Source organism: Macaca nemestrina, chromosome 16, assembly GCF_043159975.1.
Source record: "Macaca nemestrina isolate mMacNem1 chromosome 16, mMacNem.hap1, whole genome shotgun sequence".
NCBI classification, from domain to species: domain Eukaryota; kingdom Metazoa; phylum Chordata; class Mammalia; order Primates; family Cercopithecidae; genus Macaca; species Macaca nemestrina.
In genome coordinates this window covers 43,982,916-44,010,737 of record NC_092140.1, presented here as the reverse complement: position 1 = coordinate 44,010,737, position 27,822 = coordinate 43,982,916, and the positions used below count along the sequence as shown (strand labels likewise).

General features: G+C 34.7%; 1 protein-coding gene across 2 annotated transcripts in view; it reads right to left on the bottom strand.

Moving 5' to 3' along the window:
- The window catches only part of LOC105489954 (kelch like family member 1), a 437,149-nt gene that overhangs the window by 80,840 nt on the left and 328,487 nt on the right, over nucleotides 1-27,822 (bottom strand). The window contains exon 7 of one of the 2 annotated variants that reach the window (XM_011755115.3): nucleotides 10,763-10,987. The exons of the other annotated variant lie outside the window; for it this stretch is intronic. Within the exon in view, the coding sequence (XP_011753417.1) occupies nucleotides 10,763-10,987 (225 nt within the window). The remainder of the gene's footprint in view (nucleotides 1-10,762; nucleotides 10,988-27,822) is intronic. 2 annotated transcript variants of the gene reach the window in all.

The window sequence follows — 27,822 nt, the reverse complement described above, 5'->3', positions numbered from 1 at the left end:
TCCTTCCTTCCTTCCTTCCTTCCTTCCTTCCTTCCTTCCTTCCTTCCTTCCTTTCTTCCTTCCTTCCTCCCCTCTTTTTTTCCTTTCTTTCCTCCACTCCTTTCCCCTCTCCTCACCTCCCTGCTCCTCCCCTGTCCTCTCCTCTTCCCTGCTTTCCTTCCCTTCTTCCCTTTTCCTTTCCTTTTACATTTTTTTTCCTTTTTCCTTCTTTCCTGTCCTTTTTCCTTTTCTTTCCCTCTTTTTTTTTTTTAATTTCTCTTTTGCTGGTATTACTAATGGTGTGTCTACAATATTTCTAACAGAAACTGATAAAATGAAAAAAAAAATAGTTCCAAAATATTATTTGAAATAGTAAACACATATGTCTATATCTTTATCAAATCTGCATTAGCAGTAAGAAAGGTAACATTATTATGATTTTCTGTTCAGTCAATATTTATGCTGGAAGTGAAGATGGTAAAGCTATCTGCTCCAAAAACTTGTTTTCTTTCCTGCGCAAAATTTATTTTATTTTATTTTATTTTATTTTATTTTATTTTTTAAAAATGGAGTCTTGCTGTCACCCAGGCAGGCTGGAGTGCAATGGTGCGATCTCGGCTCACTGCAACCTTCACCTCCCAGGTCCAAGCGATTCTCCTGCCTCAGCCTCCCGAGTATTACCAGCGTCCACCACTGCACCCAATTAATTTTTGTATTTTCAGTAGACATAGGGTTTCACCATGTTGGCCAGCCTGGTCTCGAACTTCTGATCTCAGGTGATCTACCCGCCTCGGCCTTCCAAAGTGCTGGGATGACAGGCATGAGCCACTGCGCCCAGCCATTTTTTCTATTTTATCAATCTGATATCCATAAGTATAGAAAACTGTGTGACAGTGTGTATATTTGTGTATGTGATTTGAGTATGTGGATACAAGCATGCATTACTGACATACTTAACTTTTTATTTGCTTCTCCAACTTACCTCCTTTTTGTTGTTTTCACTGTGTCGGTCTTTAAAAATGTTTGATATTTTGTACCGAGTGGATAGATTTAAATTTTGTTTCCTTGTGAAAACTTATAAAATTTTGAAGAGAGAATCCTTTTAAAGAAACATATTGTCTTGATTTAGTAACAAATGTGATTTCTTAAGTAAAAGAGACATGAAGAGGGCGCACACATATGATGTTTTTAGAGAAATAGTGTCTGCACTAAAACAAGTATTCCTTTCAAGACAATGAAAATTGACAGCCTAAAATTTGATTTTTCTAGTCTAATGAGTTATATTACAAATATATACAAGGATTGTATTATGCTGATTTTTTCAGTTCATTAATTACTTGTTGTTATAGATATGGTTTCTAGAAGCCAAGGAAAAGACTGATGATAAATTTAATTCTGAATTATCTTTCTTCATATATGTGTACACACACACACACACACACACATATGCACACACACTCCTATATATTACATATATACTCAAGAAATATTTCTTCAAGTACTTCATATTGTTTTGAAAATCCCATTTCATATTTTAACATCACGTTTCCCCCATGTGGTTTATGAAACCTCATTGATTCTGTTTCCCTGCCACATGTGCATTTCTGTATACAAAGAGGCTGGTATCTCCACTCCACCTTTGTCGCACCCCCTGATCTAACTGGAGCATCCCCAGATTATTTTAGTAAGTTTTTTCCAGTGTAATATGATGGGCCAGAAGTGGAATCAGACTTGTTTTAAGCAATGAGGACGAGGGCAATTTTGTGATACATTAGGACTGCCCAAATCTTTGCAGGGGGAGACAGTCCGTGTTTGCTTTTTGGCAGAGACCATATACTGACTATGTCTCCCATAAGGTCAAGAACACTGTGAATGTGCAACAGTTTATCTTCTACCTTTCCTGAAAGGGAAAAGAGGTCTTTGAATCTTAACACTAGAATATGCTTCTTGAGAGACTCCTTTGTTTTATTTTTTCAAATATCAAATTCACAAGAAGGGATTTTTGAGGTTCATATTCTTGCTAAGAATGGCAGAACCAACAACGCATGAAAATGTCTTTTTGTTTCTTCATACATGAGAAATAGCTTGACTAGGAAGTAAGTTGAAAACCTTTGCCTGTCGGAAGTTTGAAGTATGCTTTCATTATTTCCTAGCATCTAGGACTGATACTCAAAAGCCTGATACCGGTCTGATTCTCACTCCTTTTAGTTGACAGGAATTTCATTGCTGTTTCATTGCTGTTCATTCATGCTTGTTGTTCTCATTAGCTTAGGTTTTGTTTTCTTTTCCCTCACTGTGGGAGATATTGTAATCATCTTTTTACCATGATATTCTGAAATAGGATACAAAATTTGAAACGCATAAAATCCTTTTTTTGTCACTCATTGTTTTTCTGATTGCTTCTAGGAGAATCATTTTAGAAGCTCTGTATTGTATTTTAGATTAATTTTATCAATTTTTTTTTTATTTTTCTTTCCCACTTTCACTTTACTTGTCTACTATAATGGCTATAAACGGGATATTAACTTTCTAATTACTGCTTTTTATCTCCTCTGTTTTCCCATAATTTGAATATATAGTCATTTTATTGATTTTTAAAGAGATGACATCAGTTTTATATGTTTCTAAAACTTTTATTCAATACTCAATTGCAGCAAACATTTTAAATTTGAAGAGACATTTCTTACAATTCTATTTTCTCTCTTTTTATAACTTCTTGTTTTCAAGGGTGAATATCTTATGGCATCTATTTGAAGATGCCAAATAAATGTGTGTTATTTTTCTGTTTTAAGCTCTCTCTTGGAAGATGAATTATGTCTGGTTTTTAAGAAAATATTACATGTATGTATATCTTAACTCATAGCCTAGGAATCTTGATAGATGGTATATCAATAATATTAAGCAATAAATACTTGGAACTCCAAGTACATAGAAGTGATGGATAAAATGAAGATTTTAGAAAGATTGGGTTGGAGACAAGCCTATGACATAGGTAATCTTTAAATTGCAGAACACAGGGGACTTTTTTCTGATTTATTAGTTATAAACTCTATTATTCTAATGATACTACAATGGCTGTTACAAAAACGACAGTCATAGTTCTAGCACTGTTTTCCTCTTTATCCCTCTCAGGAGAATTCAGAAGAGAAAGATGAATACTGGACTCTACAGGATATCTAGCTAGCTAGCTAGCTATCTACTTACATATTCATCTGTCTATATATATGACTATATTAAAATCTGTATCTATCCTCTAAATTTAAAATACTTTAAGTCATTCCATGAATTTATCCCACAGGAATCTTTGGCATTGATCTTCTATGCTATCAGTTTCACTCAGACACTGAATTTCAGAATTTTTTTTAAATTAATTTTTGTAACTTTTTTTTTTACCTGTCTGTCTTTTATTTTGTATGGGTAAGTTGACAGAATAAGTCTTAATTAATACATTAAAAATAGAAAAAATTCAAATTATTATTGCAGTATTATTATTTACTTTTTTTTTGGCAACAACATGTTATGTTAGAAAAAATATGACTATTGAGTCAAGGAATCTGAGGTTAAATCCAAAGTTTTCCTTGTAAAGTGATGTGAAATAGAAAAAGTTAGTTGGCTACCTTTTTCATCACTTTTTGTATAATTAAAATGACAACAACAGTATTGGTATTATAGGGTAGTTGTGAGAATTTAATCAGTTAACAAATAAATAGTAGAATGAACAAATGACCATTTTCTTTCCTCTCCTGTCCCAATATCTGATCATTCTTATTTTGCAAACATATATACACATCAGTGCTCTTGGAAAGCAAGGCTTGTATTTCACTATTGATGACAATAAGTTGAGCTACTTCTCTTTCCTCACCTTGAAAACATAAGGCCAATAGTGTGCTTCCAACAAGAGACTTTACATCTGGAGTGACCAAAGCAAAGAAGGAAAAATATTTTGTTTGAATTTGTTTTTGCATTGTCAAAGGTTGAAGTAACATTAAGTTTGTAGGAGAATGTAACTTAGAGCTACCTAATACATCTACAGTAGGTAGAGGCAGAGATGCCAGCTGAAGCATCCAGTGTCCCTCCCTAGAAACATCTTTGTCCTCATCAGGCATTCACCGAGATGGAATTGTGGTCTCTATTTAATTATCAAGCTTCCTTTGGTTTTAGCCAGTTCTGACGTATTTGGTCAATTTTATAAGCTAACAATTATGTTTTCAAAAGATTCCTCTTATTTATTGATCACTTAGTTTATCCTTTTTGTACCCATATAAAAGCAACCTCTTACAGTGGCATTGGCAGGAATTGCAGGGATAACAACCTCCAAATAGCTACTAATAATAAGAACACTGGCAAAAAATTTAAAATCAAATTCTGGAAACTAAAAAAAAAGGCTGGGAACAATATAGGAAACATTCATTCAAGAAAAACAGTGAAATCTAGATAACAGTGAGGTTTAAATATGTTTATTTTTATCTCCTTCTCCGTAATGTGGTTACCACCAATCCTCTACAAAATATTCTACAAAACTGAAGATAAGAAAACATTTCCCAATTCATCCATGATGCCAGTATTACCTTGATACCTAAACCAGACAGAGACATGATAACTCCAGACCAATATCTCTTCTGAATATAGATGTGAAATCTTCCACAAAATACAAACAAATAAAATACAGCAAAACATAAAAAGGGTTCTACACTGTGACTAAGTGTAATGCTTTTTAAAAAGACAAGGTGTATTAACATCTGAAAATTGTTAATTTAATATACTCTATTAATTGAAAAAAGACAAAAATCACATGCATATTTCAATAGATACAGGAAAATCCAATGCCCTTTTCATGATAAAACATTCATTGAACTAGGGGCCAGGGATGGTGGCTCACACCTGTAATCCCAGCACTTTGAGGGGCTGAGGCAGGTGGATCACCTGAGGTCAGGAGTTCAAGACCAGCCTGGTCAACATGGGGAAACCCCATTTCTAAAAGCAAAAACAACAACAACAACAACAACAACAAATAAAACATTAATTGAACTAGAAATACAAGGGACCATTCTTAGCCTTATAAAAACATCTATCTAAAAAAAGGAGAAACATATTTAATAGTGAAAGTCACTTGTATAGTGAGTGCGGGAGGGTCGAGCCAGTGCCATGGGGGAAAACACACACACACACACACACACACACACACACACACACACGTAAAAAAGAAAAAATAATAATAAATACAAAGAAATATATTAATCTATTAAACATGTTTGGCCAGATTTCAGGATATAAGTTAAATCTACAAATACAAACTGTATTTCAATACACTAGCAATAAAAAATATGAAAATGAGATGAAGAAAACAATCATATTGATAATAATATCAAAAATAAATTACTCAGGAATAAATTTAGCAAAATAGGTATAAGACTAGGGACCTAACTCAACAGAATGACATCTCATATACTGGATTGGAAGATTTATTTTTTTTACGTGGCAATACTCACAAATTGATCTGGAGATTCAAAGCAAGCAATATTTAAATCCCAGGTAACTTTTTGTAGAAACTGATAAACCGATCTTTTTTAAAAAGTGTGGAAATGCAAAGGACCCAGAATATACAAAACTTCTTAAAATAAAAACCAAAGACGGCACGATCACATGACATGATTTTAAAAACTACTACACATCTACAGTAAACAAGAAAATGTGGTAGTGGCATAAAGATATACACATAGTCTAATAAAATAGAATTGAAAAATACAAAAATAAACCCTCACAGTGTGGCCAATTGATTGTTACAAGGGTGCCAAGAATTCAGTGGGAAAGAAATGTCTTTTCAACAAAAGAAACTAGGACAACATGCAAAAGAATGAAGTAGAACTGCTGTCTCATGACAAATACAAAATTAACTCAAAGCTTGGATCATATTTCTTAATTTAAGACCTTAAATGTTTGAAATCTAAAACTTTAAAAAGACAACATAGGCATAAATCTTCATGAACATAGATTAGAAAATAGTTTCTTAGATATACCAATAAAGCCACAAGCAAAATAAATAAATAGAATTTCATGAAGTTAATAACGTTTGTGCTACAAAAGGCACTATTAAGAAAATTGGAGAGCATCAGGAAAAAAGGCGGATGCGTGTTGGGCTTAATACCTAGGTGATGGGTTGATAGGTACAGCAAATCACCATGGCACGTTTGCCTATGTAACAAACCTGCACATCCTATGCATGGACTCCAGAACTTAAAACTAAAAAATAAAATAAAATTCATAGAATGGGAGAAAATATTTACAAATCTTACATCTTACCAGAGTATCCAAATGTAAAAGGAACACTTGTAACTCAACAATAAAAAGAAAAATAATCCCAAGACAAGAATGGGAAAATATTTCAGCAGAGCTTCCTCCAAAGAAGGTATACAAAAAAGGTTCTTAAATATAATTAGAAATGAGAAACTAGAGAAATGCTTATAAACCTACAATGAGATACTACTTCAAATATATTGGGATCATTTTAATAAAATCACAATTGTAGGCAAAAATGTGAAGAAACTGGTATCCTTATACATTGCTGGTGTGAATAGAAAATAGTGCATCCACTTTGGGAAACAGTTTTGCAGTTTCTCCAAAAGTGAAACCAAGAGTTAACCACAGTACTCAATAATCCCACACCTAGGCGTATACCAAAAAGAACTAAAAACATATGTTCAAACAAAAAGGCATATGTAGTAGTTTAAGTCATAACAGCCAAACTGTAGAAACAATCCAAATGTCCTTCTATTGATGATGTATTAACAAATGCGATAAAACTTAATAATGGAATATTGTTCATCCATAAAAGGAATGAAATATCTATATACACTACCTGGAATGGACTTTAAAACATTGTGCTACATGAAAGAAGCCAGACATAAAAGGCAAGAAATTGTATAATTATTTTTACATGAAATACTCAGAATGAGCAAATCCACAGAGACAAAAAGCAGATTAATTGCTGCTAAGAAAGACTGGGTTATTAAGACTGATGACATGCTGTGTACAGGATTTCTTTTTAGGATGACAAAAATGTTTTGGAATTTGCTAGTGGTGGTGTCTGCTCATCTCAATATATTCAAATACACTGATTTCTATACTTTAAAATTTAATTAACTTTATGATATGAGAATTATATCTGAATTGAAACCAAACTAAAAGCAGAAACAAACATATATTTAACATATAAGGTGTTGCATAGCATATAAAAGTCCATAATAAACAATCACTGTTATGCTTTACCAATTTCTCCTCAAAACACTTAACTGAAATAGTGCATTGTAGTAACGTCTTATTCAATTTTATATGATATAAAATATGAAAAAATATAATATATAGAATTATATGCTTAAAGACTTAAGTGATAAAATAAAAATTTGTAGCATACTGAGAAAACAGTGGTCTTAATTTGTTTAATTCCCTAGACAGTTCTTTTCTCCCTTGATGTCACAGAATTTAAATGAATAAAATTTTTATATGCCACTTTATCCAGCAGAATGATCATTTATCAATAGCCGTGAAACATTTTAAAACCACATAGTTTTAGCAACTACAGAACTCATGCACCTTTCTCATAAAACCATGTAAGATTTTTTTAACATAAATCAAAGGGAAAAAAGCTAGATAAGTGAAAACACATTTTGAGTTTTCATTTTTTTTTCAATTTTAAACTTTCACTTTAGACTTTAGCTTCTTTTCACTTGAATGTATAATATGTTATTATATATTCAATTTTGTAAAACCACTGCATACCACACATAGATACAAATTAATTGTGTGGCAAATAAAATGACACATTTCAGTTTCTGTACAAGTAGAAAACTAGCACAAACTTGGTTTCACACTCAAATCCAATCCTGCCAATTATACTGAAGAGAGAGTAATCGTATATATTTGAGAGCCTAAATCATTTGTGACATTCTGAGTAAGACAAAAATTTAGAGAATATCTTGAGAGATATGCCTTGAGAGAATATCTGGGAGGAAAACTTGACAGGTTCTTTTTTACTACCCCATATTGGATTGTTAACATCACAATGCCATCACAGCCCAGCTTGAAGGAGGAGTTTTGAACAGCAGAAGCAAACAGACTTGCTGGTCATGAATATTACCTTCTCATTTAAGCTAAGATCTCTAAGGTTAAGGCATCCACAGATAAGAAAGAATATCTCAAGAGGACTTATGTGCAAATGGAAGTAAACAGATGTAACCCCCTCAGGCCTACATACCAGAGATAACAGCAAATAGGTTGAGCAAGTCAGCTTACAGGGTTAGGGCTTCATGCCCAGCTGTAATTCCCCCATCTACTCCTGAATGTTTTAGTAAGATACGAAAACATATCATATGCCTTAGCCCTTCACACAATTACCCAAAGCATCTGATAGTGGCCACATGAGTACTCACATAAAAGAATTATGTATTTCAGGGGCTGCAACTGCCATTAACCGGCATTAGAAGAGAAAGAAAGAGAAATAAACAGAGGGTTAAGAAATGGTGGGAGAGAGGAACAGAAAGAAGAGCAGGAAAGAAACAGTAGGATAAAAAAAAAAGAAAGAGGAGTAAAAGGATGAACAACAGAGAAAGAGGAGAGAGAGATTTAAAAAAGAGTTGGGGGAAGGAGAGAGGAGGAAGATGAATCTGCAATAAAGAAGAGTTAAGGAAGCAGGAAGGAATTTGAAAAAGGAACAGTACATAGCCTAACAGAGATAAGGGAGAATATGAAAACCACTAATAAGAAGAAAGCAATTATAATGAAATAGGAACTGTACATAGCCTAACAGAGATAAGGGAGAATATGAAAATCACTAAGAAGAAGAAAGCAATTATAATGAATTACCAAGTAGGGATAGCAAGAATGTAAAAAACAAATTTAATTGACATTAAGACATCAAAGTTATGTATCAGGAAAGGATAAAGACAAAAATATAATATAAAAATAATATGATAGATTAAGGAATATCAACATCTATGCAATGGAAGTCCCTGGAAGACGGAAGAAGGTAAATCAAAGGCTGAAACTTTACTTTGGAAGATCAGCAATCTTAGACCAAGGATGTTTATTGTATTTGAGTACGATACACAATGCCGAACTTCCTATGATTCAACTGATCATAAAAGAATATAACATTATAAAGGAAGCACTCTGTCTCATCAGAGAACACAGATATCTTGTGCCTCCATCAATCTGGCTTCAACTGACTGAACCTTTTATTGGTATGTAAATCAAAGGTAGTTTTCTACAAGGGCATTGTCAGCCATCTTTCCTTCTCTCTTTCTTTCCTTTTCTCTCTCTTCCCCCATCAATCTGTGTATATTTAATTTCTTTAAACTTTACTTTGGATTGATGGTGGAGTATACATGAATGCAAAATACAGTGCTGGGAACATGAACATTATTAATTTTGCTTACCTGTGAATGTCTAAATCTGTGGATTTGCAATTAAACTCTGTTATCTCTCTAATATGTATATTCTAAATACAGGAAAGGAATCAGTCAAATTGCTGGCATATTTTAGATCTTCACAAAAAAGTAATTTGTACTTCTCCTTACAATCCTCATAAGACAAAGTGTAAATTCAAGAACTGTTAGTCTTTATTAAATTGCTCTTTATAATATGTATATAGGACTTTACAATTTATGAAATGATTTCATAGTCATTTCAATTATTATATTTTTGTCTGCTTAAATACTTGAATTGGTGGCAAATCAAGAAACCAAGGCTGAGTTTATTGCTGGCCCAGCATCATGCAAATAGAAAGTGATAAATTCAAGATGCACATAGAGATCTGAATCCAGATATAGTTATCTCTAGTTCCTGGTTACCCCATAGCAGGGAACAGATAAATCCTATCATAATGACTTATGGTGCCAGAGAATGCATTGCTCTTTCTCTAAATCTTTATTGCGGTTTTCCCCACAGATTTTTCAAGGTGAAATTAATTAGGTGAAAAGACACAGATTTACTTATTCAATAATGTAACAGAAAGCTACCTTAAGTTTCACTCAACCCACGTTAGCTATTTTTCCCTCTGGGTTGCACTACTTTGGCCTTTCCATCTTACTTCATTTTTCCGTATTCATCTTTACATATCATATGATCTTTGAGGACAGCTTGAGGTCTGCTTTGAGGATGACTCCAGATCTACTCTTTTTGAGAACTTTAACATCTATCTCAACAGTTTAAATTAAGATTAGCAAACACAGGAAGATGTCAAGAAATTTAAATAAAAAATATGCTTCAAATAAGCCCATAATTTACTTAAAGATAATGATAATTGATGACATTGTCATAGTTTGGATGCTTGTCTCCCCAAAACTCATGTTGAAATTTGATCTCCAGTGTTGGAGGCGGTGCCTACTGCGAGATGTTTGGATCACGGGAGCAGACCCCTCATGAATGGCTTGGTGCTGTCCTTACGGCAATGAGGTCTTGTTCTATTAGTTCCCTCAAGAGCTGGTTGCTAAAAAGAGCCTGACACCTGCTCCCATCTCTCTTGCTTCCTGTGTAACCACGTGATCTCTGAATACATGACCTCCCTTTGCCTTCTGTCATGAGTGGAAACTTGAAATTTTCACTAAAGGCCCAATATTCTAGCTGGAAAAATCATGAGCCAAGAAATTTTTCTATGTAAATTACCCAGTCTCCCTTTATGGCAACACAAATTTACTAGGACAGGCATCAATAATATATATTTTATCATATGCTTACATTATCAATAACATGTTTCTAAATGTAATATCAATAAAGTAAGAGATCTTACCTAGACCATGTCTATGTGTTGACATTGGTGGTAAGACAGTCCATGTCTTGGTTTTGGGATTGTAACATTCAACAGTGTTCAATGTCTTTAAGCCATCTCGACCTCCAATTACAAAGAGTTTGTCATCAATAACAGCCACACCAAACTGCAACCTTCTGCCGTTCATCATCCCTGCCTGGATCCACAAATTTGTTCTTAGATCATATTTCTCTATAGTTGTAGCTCCTAATAAAACATAAAATCAAAAAGTCACCAATTGCTATAAATCCAACAAACAGCCTGCCAAAGCAGGGTACAAATTAAGACATAAAAACACTCTTGTCACATTCATTTTTTTAAAAAAACAAAGAAGTGACAGAAAAACAAAAGGAGTAGTAATTCAACTACTTTATTTTCTCTTCTTGGCAGGCATGAATGATCAAAATAGACACAAATGTTCCTCTTGTTTGACTTACATAATGGTCTCATGCTAAACTATTGATTCGGTAGAAACATTGGTGAGCATGACCCAGTTCTGTCAGTGGATTTTACAACTTCCCTCTATCACTTTTGTCATTAAAAAATGTAACATAATCCCTGCTTGAAAAATATTTATGAAAGCCTTTTAAATAAATAAGTTATGTATGTTATTTGTATAATTTCTGAAAGTTAATTCAATAAAATATTACCATCTTTTTCTTTAAATTTGTCATATGCCTTAAATAACTGAAAGTTTTAAAAGTCAAGTGTAAGATATATAAGCAAATATTTGCTATGCTTTTTAAACCAGCTTTTAAAAAATAATCTGGGGAATAGCTTAATAGAATTTTACAAAATGATCTTCTGTCCTGAACAATCATGTTAGGATTCTAAATAATATAGTTTATATTTCCTAAAAGCTTTTTACATATAAGTTTGAGAAATACAATAACTCTGACTAATAAAATAGAAATTGAAAGAAGCAGCTAAATTGATGGTGAGATTTGTTTTAATGGGTTTAATTACCCAATTCTCATTAAAAATGGCTGTGTAGAACAAGCTCCCAAATGTTTATGTGATATAATATAAGCTGACAAACACTGATCTTGATGTAGTGTTTGACTTAATGTTCAGACTCACCTTCACCAATATTACACCTTCGATCATGAAACATTTCTACAAAGGAAATTAACATTCTTGTGTATTTTCACTTAAGCACTGATGATCTATTTTATCTGTAATAAAAGTTTGCAAATCTAGGGAATATATTCCTCTGGGGACTCATTTACTCTTCAGAACCTAGCTAGTAATGAACTAAATGAACACAAACACCTTTGTAACAGAAGTTTTGCTAATTAAAGTAAAAATGATACAATTTATGACAATTTTTACTTAAAGGTAATAGCAATAATTAGATATGTCACATCTGCTTTCTGATATTGCTAAAAATATAGGTTCATTTAAATATACAACTAATTTTGAAGTATTAGGAAATTATTGTTATTGTTAGATAAAAATAAATTGCAACTTTCACAAAAGTTATTCAATACTGTTTATTAACATGTATATTTTAAACAAATATATTTATTTTATATTTTAACATATTTATTATATTGAATATTGAATGTTTTATTGATTTGCCTTTGAATCAAAATTCTAAAGCAAACTACATATTCGAATAACTTCAAAGGCATCTGGATTTTCAAAGCTTGATAACTTTGATATTATATGAATGCATAACTAAAAATTAAGAGTTATACACAGATGGCCTGGAGTGTGGCTCATGACTATAAATCCAGCACTTTGGGAGGCCGAGGAAGGTATATCATCTGAGGTCAGGAGATTGAGACCAGCCTGGCCTTGAACTCTGTTGAAACCCCATCTCTACTAAAAATACAAAAAAAAAAATACAAAAAAAAAAAAAAATAGCCGGGCATGGTGGCTCATGCCTGTAGTCTCAGCTACTTGGGAGGCTGAGACAAGAGAATCCCTTGATCCTGGGAGGCAGAGGTTGCAGTGAGCTGAGATCATGCCACGGCACTCCAGCTTGGGCAACAGAGTAAGACTCAGTTGCATAAAGATAAAGAAAAAAAAAGGGGGGTTACACAGATATCTGTCTCTTGTGACTATATTTGACCAACGGGAGCAGAAGAATGTAATCTAATCCTAATTAACGCAATCTCATTATGCTCATATTTTCTGGTATGAGTGGACAAGGAAGAAAGTATTTGAACAATTATAATTCCCACAGCCTCCAAAGCCTTGCTGAAAACCTTTGCAGGGAATTTGAGGTCCAGTTACCCTCCTCAGAGGAAACAGTTAGGAATGAGTGAAATTAAGACTTCTGAGCAACCAAAGGAGTTGCCATTCAAAAAGGAAAACTCAGGAATTGATTTGGATTTCAAAGCCTCATTCAAATAAACTAGATTTGTCTGAAATCTCAATACATGACAGAATTTTTAACCTTTACAGTTGTTCCTGTAACTTCAATCTTCAAAAGTGACCTACTCACTTATCCTAGTAGCTACAGCAGAAATAGGAGCTCGTTTCCATCTTCATTTTTCAAATTAGAATTTATATTAATTTCCTATGGCTACTGTTAAAAATATTTCCAATTTAGTGACAAATAACACAGATTTGTTATCTTACAGTTCAGGAGGTCAGAAATCTGAAATGGTTCTTTCTGCACTAAAATCAAAATGCTGCCAGGACTCCATTCCTTTCTGGAGGTTCCAGGAGAAAATCAGTTCTCTTGCCTTTTCCATCTTCTAGAACAGGGGTCCCCAACATCCAGGACGTGGACAAGTAGTGGCCCGTGGTCTGTTGGGAACCAGGACGGACAGCAGGAAGTGAGCAGCACCCTGAGCTCCATCTTCTGTCAGACCAGCCGTGGCATTAGATTCTCATAGAATCACAAACCCTACTGTGAACTGTGCATTGGAGGGATCTAGGTTGTTCATACCGTATGAGAATCTAATGCCTGATGACCTGAGGCGGAAGAGTTTCACCCCAAAACCAACCACTCCCCTACCCTTGTCCATGGAAAAATGTTCTTCCACCAAACTAGTCCCTAGTGCCCAAAAGATTGGGGACCACTATTCTAGAGGCCACCACATTCCTTGTTGCTCCATCTTCTATCCCCAAAGTCAGCAACATTGCATTTCTCTGACATTGACCCTTGTGATTACATTGGGCTCATACCAACTTAATCAGACATAATGTAGAACAATCTGTTTAGGTTAAATTCAGCTGGTTAACCACTTTAATTCCTTCACAAGCTTTATCTCAGTCTTGCTGTGTAGCATAACATATTCACAGGTTCCAGGGTTTAGGATATGGACATTTTTCTGAGGGGGAGGTGCATTATTCAGCTTACCTCAGAAACCAAGGCCTATTTATACTTCAGTCTTCAATCTTGCTTAGTCATATAAAGTTAAGCAATACAAAATGTAAAAGGATCTTTTACATTTGTAGAACTTACTCATACTAGCCAATATAATTGATTTTCTTATTCAAATGTCAGCAGGTATTGTAAATGCTTTATCTTGTTTTTAAGAAGAATCAAATTAGGGTATGCTTTCTCTTTTTAAATGGAAATTATTATTAATATTAATATCCTTTATAGAATTTCCTAACCAACATACTTTATTAGCTGTCTATCTAAGCCTCCTAATTCTATTATTATTATTAGTTTATCAATTTGTGAGTTTTGTTGTTTTCTTTTGTTTATAAGAGTGTATGTATTCCCCTGGCTATTTTCTGAGTCAGAAGAAAACGGAAAGCCAGTTTTGAGTAATTTTAGCCCTTTGTTGTCCCTTAGAGCAGAAGCCATATTTATCATAATATAGATTACAAACAGACGACAAGTTAGAGTGGACTGCTGCAGTGGTATGTCATAAACTTGGAGGGGATTCAAAAGGAAAGTTTACTTTAAGACATAATTACTTTGGGGTTACTCTGTTAATGAAGCCATCACTGGTATCTCAAATACCTACAAGGTGAAGGCAAATTACTCTGTGCATAGAGTATACATTATTCAGGTGATGACTACCTAAAGCCCTGACTGGACCATAATGCGATCCGTGAATGTAACAAAATTGCACATATATACCCCATAAATTTATTAAAAATATAATGAAATGTGTGACAGCAGGCATGACAGAGTCCTGACCATTTATGTTAACTGAAGAATGCCCACTCCACTGAAAAATAACAATTGCCACTTTGTTGTTGCCATTAGAAATTCTGGCTTAGTATTGCCAGGTTTTTTTGACTTATGAAGAAGAGGCAGAAATCTAGATTTTTAAAATGTGCAATCTCCAAACAATAAGCATATATGACTGATTTAAATAATGTTTAAGTACATTGAAACAAACACATGGCCACATCTGCCATAGAGAACTATGATTAGGAGTGGTTATATCCTCATTGTTTTTCCTCTTAAACTCAAGACCGCTGCCATTACAAACATGTTAAGGTTGCATTAACTTTAGTAGGAAATTATGTTGTCATTCTGTGAGCTTTTGTATAGTAATAATATTTTGTAAAATGTATACTATAATTTATTAAAATCTAAAAGGATCTGTAAAGTCTCTTAACCTAATGTACTTATGTAATTCAAAGGTGGATCTCATTCATGATATATAGAAATCTGAAATAATATTAGGAATTTTTCTATTTGATATAAGACTATATATGATATAGTTATGTGCAATTTTATAAACTTGATAAATTGTTATAGACTATATGCCAGTTAAGGGCTAGGTGTATAGCATTTATAGTAATATCAAATTTTGATATTGAGTTATTAGAAATAATTCCTGAAATGTCCATTGATCATTTTCTATAAAAAGTATTCATAAGGCTGATCTGAATGCAATTGCATTTACAACTAATCAATCATAACCAATTACATGTTCCTTTGTTCATTCTCCATTCCCATTACTTCACTCGATTAGCCTTAAATAGAAGCATTCATAAAACCAAGAGAATTCATGATACATATATTATTAAGAGCTACTTGATACTTTGTGCATATTTTAATTGAAATATTCTTCTTAAATATTGAGTAAAGGTGTTTGGTGTAGGGAGTTTATAAATAAGATATTAATAAATAATATTTAGTGAGTATTTCCTTTGCTCTAAGGGCTTTACCTACATTAGTATATTTCATTTTATAAAAGCCTGATGAGATGCATATTATTGTGTCAATATTACGTAATAAAAAACAAATTACAGAAAACTGTAATCACTTGCACAGTGTCTCTCAGTTAACACCTGGTACATCCACAATATTAACCTGGCTCTAGAGCCCACTCTGAGAAACACTTCTTTTTGTAACTTTATCCCAGATGTAGAAAGAGTTAATTGCAATTAATATATGCAGTGGGTAGAAGTTTAAAAATTCCCCTTCCTGAGATTGCATGACCTATTTTCCAGAACCTGTGCATATGTTGAATTATCAGTCCATGAACTGCCATGCTATAAAGCATTGCTGACTTTACAATAGGAATAATATCTCATTGACCCTGATGATGTGATCCCCTGAAAGTGAGAGATTTTTCACCCTAGTGGTAGAAGGGGAAGGAGAGCTTTCTCCAGTTAGTGGTAGAAGGGAAAATCAGAGAATTTGAAGCATGAGTAGGACTTGGCTTACCGTTCCTGGCTTGAAGATGGGCCATATAAGAAGGAATGCAAGTGGTCTCTAGAATCTGAGAGTGATTCTGACCTGACAGCCAGCAAGAAAACAGTACCTCAGTTCTACAACCACAACGAAATACATTGCGTCAACAATCAGAATAAATTTGGAAGAGCTCCAGATGACAGTACAGCCTAGCTAACACCTTGATTTCAGCCTTTTGTGATCTTGAGCAGAGCATTCAGACATGCCACCCCAGGCGTCGAACCTACAGAACTCTGAAGTAATAGATGGCAGTTGTTTTAAGCCACTTTGTCTGTGGTAATTTGTTACAGCAGCAGTACAGTACAATTCTTTCAAATGTGCATTTTTACAATTTATAAAGCATTGGTTTTTCAAGTTCAATAAATTAACCAGAAGATATTATATATAATACAAATACACAACTACTTTCCTCACAACAAAACAAACAGTAGACTCCTTTCTCAAAATATAAAACTGAGAAAAAATGGTCCAGATGTTATCCAAAGTACAGTTCTGGGTCTCTCTGGAGCTATTCACTTATATAGACAAATACAATTTTTTTATGGGGGAAATAGTAATTAATGTTTGTACACTATAGTTTGGCAATACAGACAGCAGAATTTGTGCCTATATCTATAATTCAAGCAAATAGCAGCCTCATTTATCTTGCATACAGCACAGAATTCAGTGGTAAAAAGTTTTATGAACTGACGAAAGAGATATGACAAAAAGTTCCTAAAAAGAAGATAACGCTCTCTTATTCAACTCACCAGAGAGGTCTTTACCTGCTCTCACAATGCTTTAACTGCAATTTCAGTGTAATATTAATAACTGAACTTCAAAGCCATTTTACAAACCCATAAAGCCGAATGATTTAAGACAATTTAAAGCAGCAATATGTGGCAGTGAGAAAATAACCAGGAGAAAAGAATGCATCGACTTAAATAGAACAATCACTTACGGTTATTAAACAACAGCAACAAATGATAAAACCCATATTATATAATACCTAAAAGACAGCTTGGCCTAACACTTTGGTGACCTTGATGCCATCAAATCATTAGGAAAAAGTTGTTATGCTTGATGTCTTGTCTTTTAAAAAGCAGTAAATAGTGAGAAGCATTTTGGAATACTTTAAAATAAAACATTTTTTTAATGACCCATAAAACATGAGACTTCAAGCTTTAAAAAATATAATTATAAAGAATTACTTATTTTTTCAATGTCTTATAGTATATGCATTTCATTAACTTTCATGTATTCATATTTCTATGAAAAATAAAGCTTACTATAACATTTTTATACTTATATAAAATGTATCATTGCAGGCGAAATGTTTTTCCAGCACAAATAAAAGTCTTCATTTTCTAAGTAATTTGTTATATAAGAGTGGCTTTGAAAACATTTCTAAATCATCATAATAATTCCAAATGTGCCAAACAAGGAACCAAAATATTCCATAACAATCCCTGATAAAATATTAATAGAGCAACATGTAGTTATGTGTAGAAATACAAATTGAAGTTTATCATTAAACTTAATGCTAGATGTTGAAGTAGATCTATAAATTTTGAAAATCCAGCATTTTGCTTGCTATTAAACTAATCTCATTGATATGAGGAAGTACAAAAATAAGTCTAATTCTTGGCTCATAACCAAGGAAACCAAGAATGTAGAACACATTTCTATTGTATGTATTACATGTAATAGTTCACCTTAATAGCTAATAATTAATACCTTTAAAATCTTAGAAAAAATAAAACCCTTCCAGAAGTAGGCAAATCAGAAAAGCAGAATACAAGTCAATACAATATTTAAATAAAAATTAAAACCATTTAGAGAGTAGAAAGAAGATAATAACCTATTTAAGGTAGCACCATTAAGAGCAAATGATCTAAAAATAAAATTAGCAAGGTAAGTGCCAGCTCTAGATGAAAAAAACCAAAACCAAAAACAAAACAGCACTAAAATTCTGTTGAGAGATGCTTGTTGAATTAATGAAAAAAAAAAAAACCCTAAACTACACTGATTCTGAATATTATTGCATAATTTATTAGTATATAACATTTAATATATTAATAATAATGATATTTGTACAAGGAATTTATAAAATTATACTGATATTTCTTTGGAAATTCAACTGTATAATATTAGGAAGTAAATTCTTTAAAACCAGACAATTTCTAATAGGATGCTCACGGGGAAAAAACCCTACCAGATATTAAAAAGTATATAACTATAGAGGTTTCTTTAAACCAAATTACTGATGAAGAAGAATAGCTACATTAATGAATGAACAAAAGCCAGAAATAACCCTAATACATATGAGTATTTTTAATGTAATAAAAGTGGTTATACACATCAATGGAAAACATCTTATTATATAAAAAACTAAGATAATTTGTTATTCTTTTGAGAAAAATAAGTAAATCTTGATTCCTGTCTTATTTCTTATACCAGAATGAATTTTAGATGAATTGATTACTCAAGCACAGCTCACATGGCCACAGAACTTGATAAATGTTTGTTTCTGTTCTCTGGGTTCACATATATTAACCAAGACAGAGTTTAAGTTAACTTCTAGAATAAGAGTCACAGTCTTATAAACCCTTAAGAGAACTACAGATCAAGACAGCTGACTAGACTCAAGTAGCACGTACCTCCTCCACAGAGACGAACCAGAGTAATAAGTACACACTCACACTCTACAGGTCATCTAGGAGAGAACACTTGGATTCATCAGAGAAGAGACGGGAAGTGCCAGAAGTACGTAAAGATAGTGTTCCAGGCAGCTTACCCAGCTAGGAACAGACTGAGAGCTGCAAACCAGCTGAGATCCTGGATGTGGGGAAACAGTAAGATAGAAACCCACAGAGCTCAGAAATCGGCTTTAACAATCTGGGCCATGGGAGAAACCCCTGACCAACCACTAGGGCCTCATGCCTGATATATGGAGCTGCCTGAAGATTCCCAGAAATGTTGCTCCAGAAAGGGAACCCACACAGAAACTCAGAGGTATTTGAGCCTGGAGTAATCTCAGTGGGAAGCCATTTTGAGAGTGCAGATACTGGGGACCTACGGACATGGCTACAGCCACTGCAATGATCCAAGGAGGAACAGGGGCAAATAAGCACACCCAGGCAACCTCTGGTAGGGTACTTGCCACTCTGCTACAAGTTGCTGATCAGTTTAAGACGCAAGTGGACCATACACTCCACAGTTCATGCTACATGCCTTGGTGGTGCTCCGACCTTCTCTAGTTCCAGTCCCAATATGTCATTTTGAGAGTTTAATACTGGGCTGAGCCTTGCCTTTGGCCTGAGTTCAGGCTGACATGAGCACAACTGTCACCTGACCAAGGACTGACAGATAAACCATGTCATCCCATGCATATCTAGGACAATACTCACTGCTCTGCAAGGGACTGATGAGAGACCCAGTTGTAATTGGACTGTACTCCCCATGGCTTCTTTTCACACTGCTTGGTTGGATGGTGCCCTGCCCTCTCCAGGCCTAAGGTAACATTTAGAGAGTTTAATGCTGGACCGAGCCCACCCTTGGCCTGAGCTTAGGATGATATGGCAGGAGCTGCTGCCTAGCTAAAAACGGACAGGGAAATAAGGCCATCCTAGGTATGCCTAGGACAATATCCACTGCTCTACAGGGAGGGTGCTTTTCTCCCTTCTCTGTTGCTTCTGCTCCCACCACTACCTACTGCCTCTTACTCTTCAGGACCACCTTCTAGACTGCTGTTGTTAGACTGAGACATGAGCAAACCACACTCGTCATGTAGCTCACCCGAGAGGGACCCCACTCTCTCCAATTATAATCCCACACCTGACACCATTCTGAGCGTGTAGAGATGTTATTTGGTGACTGCTGGCAATGGCAGGCATTTTATTTTCAAGACTAAAGAGACTGGAGAGCTTGTTCTGGAATGGGGAGAAGGACTTTCAGAGCTGCAATGAGTGGTGGGCGTGGAGAGTGCTCCAGCAGTTGGCACTGGAATTAGACTCTCTCCCATTACAGGATTGGAGTGTGAGGAATGTTGCTGAAGCTGAGGTTTCTTGCAGATGGCAAGACTGCACCCAGGGCAGCTTTGGAGCCTGAAATCTGTCTGTGTGGGTCATTGCTGGGTGTCCCAGTCTGCTCTTTTGGTCACTTGGGGGACAGTGCTCCTTAGCTGCGAAGAATAAGAGGGAGGTAGATGCCACTCTCCTGGAGATGGAAACCTTTGTGCGGTTTGTCGCTAAGGGAGGATGGAGTGCAGCCACTCAGCGTCTGCCATGAGTTAATGAAAATGCAAGTATAACACCAGCTGCTGAAGGGAATACCACCGAAACCCAGGAATAGATATGGAAAGCGTGTCACCTCTTTCCCCCTACACCCCACCTCAGTGTACTGCTGCAGACTCAGTAGTGGTTTTTCCCTCTGGACCCAGGAAGTGTGGGCTGAAAGAGACGGTTTCTTGGGCTTCTTTAGCAGCTCTACCCTGACTAAAGGCGAACATATCCGGAGGGAGGGTACTTTCCTTCCTTCTCTGTTGCTTTTGCTCCCACTGCTACCTATTGCCTCTTACTCTTAAGGACCACCTAGTAGACTGTAGCCTGAATTACATCACCAGACAAAATTATATTACTACAACCAACAACGTCTTAGAAAGCCACTACACAAACATTTCTGCAACTAAGGAATGCCTACAGAGGTCTGGCACTCTGAAAGCACCCAGAAATGAAGTCAATAAATGAAATACCATATATGCCACAGCCATACCCCCCAGGTAAAAAATAGGATAAAAAATCAAGAAGATACATCCAAATGTTAGCAAATTTAAAACAAAATACAAAGTGTCAGCTCTCAGAAGAGAAACAACCAGCACAAAAACTCCAGCAATACAAAAAGTCACTGTTTTGTCACCTCCCGAGGATTTCAGTAGCTTCCAAGCAATGAATCCTAACCAGAATGAAATGTCTGTAATGACAGATATAGAATTCAGAATACAGATGGCAAAAAGACTCAATAAGATCTGAGAGAAAGTTGAAATTCAACACTAAGAAGCTAGAAAACAATTCAAAATTTAAAAGATGACATAGTTGTATTGGAAAGAATCAAACAGATTTTCTGCAATTAAAAAGTTCACTACAAAAATTTCAAAATACAGTTGGAAGCCTTAACAGCAGGCTAGACCAAGCAGAAAAAAGAATTTCAGAGGTCAAAGACTAATCCTTTAAATCAACCTAGTTAGACAAAAATAAAATAAAAAGAATTTCAAAACATGACCAAATACTTCAAGAAATGTGGGATCATGTAAAACAACAAAATCTACGATATTAGTGTACCTGAGAGAGAAGAGGAAGCAAGCAACTTGGAAGACATATTTGAGGATATAACGCGGGAATGTTTCCCCAATCTTCCTGAAGAGGCAGACATGAAAATGCAAGAAATCCAGAGAACTCCTGCGAGATACTATCCAAGAATATAAGTCCCAAGGCACATAGTCATCAGACTATGCAAGGTCAATGCAAAAGAAAAAATTATTGAAGGCAACTAAGAAAAAGAGTCACATTACCTATAAAGGGAAACCTGTCAGACTAACAACAATCTTACAAGCCAAAAGATATTGAGGGCCCATTTTTAGCATTCTTAAAGCACAGAAATGCTGGCCAAGAATTTCATATTCTCCCAAACAAAGCTTCATAAATAAAGGAGAGATAAAGTCGTTCCCAGTCAAGGAATCAGTAAGAGAACTCATCAGCACCAGACTGGCTCTATGAGAGATGCTTAAGGGAATTCTAGACATGGAAATGCAAGAATTACACTTGCTACCACAAAAGCACATAGCCCAAATACCCTACAAAGCAACTACACAACTGAGACTACAAAGCAACTAGCTAACAACATGACAAGGATAAAATCTCAAATATCAGTATCAACATTGAACATAAACAGCCTAAATACTCAATTTAAAAGACAAAGAGAGGTAAATTGGATTTTAAAAACAAAACAAAAAAAACAAGACCTTTCCTTCCACTGTCTTCCAGATACCCATCTCATGTGTAAAGAGACCCATAGGCTCAAAGTAAAGGGATAAAGAAAGATGTATCATGCAAATGGAAAAAGAAAAGGAAAAAAAAAAAAAAAGAAGAGCAGGATCCCTATTATTTTATCAGATAAAATAGAGTTTAACAACGGAAAAAAGGAAAATGAAGGGCATTAGATAATGATAAAGGGTTCAATTTAAGGAGAAGACGCAGTTACTCTAAATATATATGCCCTCAACATTAAAGTGCCCAGATTTATAAAACAATTAATTGTAGACCTAAGAAAAGACTTTGACAGCCACATAGTAATAGTGGCAGACTGTAACATCTTACTGATAGCATTAGACAGATGGTTGAGGCAGAAAACTAACGAAGACATTCTGGACCTAAATTCAACACTTGAACAATTGAACTTAATAAACATTTACAGAATACTCTAACCAACAGCCACAGAATATATATTTCTCTTGTTTTCAAATGAAACATATGCTAAAATTTACCACATGCTTAGCCATAAAGCAAGTATTAATCAATTAAAAACAAATTTTAATTATATGAAGCATCTTCTTGGCTCACAGTGGAATAAAAATAGAAATAAATACTGGGAGAAGTTCTCAAACCATGCAAATACATGTATACTAAACAACTTGCCCCTGAATGACTTCTGGTTGAAAAAACAAATTAGGAGAGAAATTAATTGTTCTAAAAAATAAATGAAAATAGAGACAACATTACACAACCTCTGAGGTGTGGCAAAAGCAATATTAACATCAAAGTTTATAGTGTTGAACATCTACGTCAAGAAAACAGAAAGATATGAAATTAGCAACCTAACCGAACATCTAAAGGAACTAGAAAAACAACAACAATCTAAACAAAGCTAGCAGAATAAAAGAAATAATTAAAATTAGAAAACAACTGAATGAAATTGAACTGTACAAAGAATCAATGAAACTAAAAGTTGGTTAACAGAAAAAAAAGAGAGAAGATACTAACAAACACAGTCAGAAACGACAAAGTTGACATCACAACCAATTCCACATGAATACAAAGGCTCCTCAGAGAGTGCTTTGTACACCTCTATGCACACAAATGAGAAAATCTATAGGAAATAGATAAATTCTTGGAAACACTACCTCCTGAGACTGAGTTAGGAAAAAACATTAATCCACAACAGACTAGTAAGTAATGAAATTGAATCAGTATTAAGACATCTATCAAACCAAAAAAAAAAAAGCCCTATACCAGATGGATTCACAGCAGAATTCTACAAGACATACAAAGAAGAGTTGGTGCCAATCTTACTGAAACAATTCCAAAAAAATCAAGGAGGAGGGCCTCCTCCCTAACTCATTTTAGGAAACTCAGGTCATCCTGATAGCAAAATTTGGCAAAGATACAACAGCAAGAGCAACAAAACCACAAGCTAATACCCCTGAGGAGCATAGACACAAAAATCCTCAACAAAATACTCACAAATCTGAATCTAGCACCAGACTCAAAAGTTAATTCATCACAATCGAATAGGTTTTATTGCTGGGATACAAGGATAATTTAACATATGCATATCAATAAATGTAATTCTCCACATAAACAGAATTAAAAAAAATAACCATATGGTCAACATAATAGATACAAAAAAAAAAAACATTAGATAAAATCCAGCCTCCCTTCCTGATAACAATCCTAAACAAACTAGACATTGAAGGAATATATCTCAAAATAATAAGAGCCATCTAAGACAAACACACAGTCAACACCATACTGAATATGCAAAACCTTAAAGTGTTCTGCCTAAAACCTGGAACAAGACAAGGATGTTCACTATAAATCCTCTATTCAACAATATTGGAAGTCCTGGCTTGTGCAGTTAGGCAAGATACAGAAATAAAAGACATCCAAGTAGGGAAAAAAACTCATATTATCTCTCTTGACTGATATGATTGTATGCCTACAAAACCATGAAGATTCTATCAAAAGACCCTACACTTGATAAACAGCTGTGGCAAAATTTCAGGATACAGAATCAATGTACAAGAATAAGCGGCATTTCTATATACAAATATTGTTCAATGTGAGAACAGAATCAATAATCCAATTTCATTTACAATATACACAAAAAATAAAATACCTAGGAATAAGTCTAATCAATGAGATGAAAGATATCTATAAGAACTACAAAACACTTCTGAAAGAAATCATAGATGACACAAACAAATAGAAAAGCATTCCATGATCATGGATTGGAAGAATCAATATCATTAAAATGTCCATACTGCTCAAAGCAATCTACAGATTTAACTCTATTCCTATCAACTTTCCAATGTTGTTTTTCACAGACTTAGAAGAACTTTTCTAAAATTAATATGGAACCAAAAAAGAGTCCAAGCATCCAAAGAAATCCTAAGCAAAAAGATTTCAAATTATACTGTAAGGCTACAGTAACCAAAACAGCATGGCACTAGTACAAATATCAACACACAGACAAATGGAAAAGAATAGAGACCACACATCTACAGCCAACTGATCTTTGACAATGACAACTAAAAAAATAATAGGTAAAGAATATGCTGTTCAATAAATGGTTTTGGGAACACAAGCTTACCATATGCAGAAAAATGAAATTGCACTCCTACCTCTCCACACGTACAAAAATTAACTCAAGATGGACTAAAAACTTAAATTTAAGACCTAAAACCATAAAAAACATAGAACAATGCCTATAAAACACCCTTCTAGACATTTGCCAATAATTGGCAAATAATGTATTACTATGTCCTGAAAAGCAAATGAAACCAAAACAAACATTGACAATTGGGAGCTAATTAAACTGAAGAGCTTTGGCAAAGCAGAAGAAACTATCAACAGAGTAAACAGACAACCTATAGAATGGAGAAAATATTTGCAAACTATGCTTCTGACAAAAGACTAACATCCAGAATCTTTAAGATACTTAAAAAAATCAACAAGTAAAATTAAAAAGTGAGCAAAGGACATGAACAGATACATCTCACAGAAGACATACACGTGCCAAAGAAACATTAAAAAAATACTCAACATTACTAATCATCAGAGAGATGCAAATCAAACTCACAATGAGATACCAGCTCACACCAGTCAGAATGGCTATTATTAAAAAGTTAAAAAAGGCTGGGTGTGGTGACTCATGCCTGTAATCCCAACAATTTGGGAGGCCAAGGCAGGTCGAGTCAAGAGATCAAGACCATCCTGGCTAACATGGTGAAACCCCGTCTCTACTAAAAATACAAAAATTAGCTGGGCGGCTACTTGGGAGGCTGAGGCAGGAGAATTGCTTGAACCCAGGAGATGGAGGTTGCAGTGAGCCGAGTGTGCACCACTGCACTCCAGCCCGGCAAAAGAGTGAGCCTCCGTCTTTAAAAAATAAAATAAAATAAGGCCGGGCATGGTGGCTCACCCCTGTAATCCCAGCACTTTGGGAAGCTGAGACGGGCGGATCACAAGGTCAGGAGATCGAGACCATTCTGAGTAACATTCTACTAAAATACAAAAAAAATTAGCTGGGCGTGGTGGCGGGCGTATGTAGTCCCAGCTACTCGGGAGGCTGAGGCAAGAGAATGGCGTGAACCCAGGAGGCGGAGCTTGCAGTGAGCCGAGATCGTGCCACTGCACTCCAGCCTGGGTGACAGAGTGAGACTCCATCTCAAAATAAATAAATAAATAAATAAATAAAATTTAAAAAATAAAATAAAATAAGTCAAAAATAACATATTGACAAGATTGTGAAGAGTAGAGATTCCTTATATACTGTTGGAGGGAATGCAAATAACTTTAGTCCTTACAGAAAACAGTTAAGACATTTCTCAAAGAACTAAAAACAGAATTAGTATTCAACCAAGCAATCCCATTACTGGGTTTATACCCGAAGGAAAAGAAATCATTCTACCAAAATGACACCTGCACTCATATGTTTACTGCAGCACTATTCACTGCACTGCAACACTATTCACAATAGCAAAGACATGTAATCAACCCAGGTGCCAACCAGTGGTTGATTGAATAAAGAAAATGTGGTATGTATATACACCATGGAATACTATGCAGCCATAATAAAGAATGAAATCCTGCCGTTTGCAGCAACCTTGATGCAGCTGTAGGCAATTATCCTAAGCAAATTATCACATAAACAGAAAACCAAATACCACATGTTCTCACTCATAAGTGGGAGGTAAACACTGGGTACAAAAGGACAGAAAATTGGAAACAAGTAACACTGGAGATTCCAAAACTGGGGAAGGAGAAAAGTGGGAAAGTGTTGAAAAACTATCATCCATCAGGTACTATGTTTACTTTTGGGGCAATGGGATCATCAGAAGTCTAAACCTCAGCATCATGCAATATACCCATGCAACAAACCTGCACATGTACCTGTTGAATCTAAAAATTTTTTAAAAGCTGTAAATGAACTAGAATATTAAAAAGTAGATGATTAACTTTTACTTCTAGGTGGGCCCACTATGAAAGATTTGTGAGGGAAAGCCACAAAATCCAGAAGTTATAAGGTACATTTTAATAAATATATAATCACCAACCATCTGAATATAAAATATATTTACATCAAAAATATACAAATAGAGAAACAAAACACTGAAAGATAAACAAATGAACTATACCTTTTAAGAAATATGAAAAGGCTATATTTTGTTGGTATATAAAAAATATTAATCAAGAAGAAAAATAGAAACATCAAAATAAAAAATATGCTAATGCATAAGCAGGGAATTAATGTGAATGCAATAGGTAAATATCAGAAAATTCACTTAGGCTTTCCTAATAATTAAATAATTTTACAGATTTTCAGTAGATTTAGAAGATGTATAATTTTGATGTTCACATCTAAATCAGCTGGTTAACATTAAATCAATGCAACATTTTAGGGCGGCTGTGTGTGAATGCAATTAAGTACATAGTAAATTTAGAGAATGGATAACTTTTTTTCTTTTTTTCTTTAAGACAGTCTCCCTCTGTCACCCAGGCTGGAGTGCAGTAGCCCAATCTTGTCTCACTGCAATCTCCGCCTCCCAGGCTCAATTGATTCTTCTGCCTCAGCCTCCTGAGTAGCTGGTATTACAGGCATGGGCTGCCGTGTCTGGCTTTTTTTTTCCTTTAATAGAGATGGGGTTTCACCATGTTGACCAGGCTGTTCTTGAACTGCTGGTCTGAAATGATCCACCCATCTGGGCCTCCTAAAGTGCTGAGATTACAGTCACCATGCCTGGCCTGGAAGTTGAATTTTTTTTATATGTAACTACCTATTTTAAATATTGTACCATAAATATTTCTTAGTGCTATAATTAAAGTTCTAGTTCATTATTTTTAAAAGCAGCTTTTGTTGCTAGTAATGATGTCACAACAAAGAG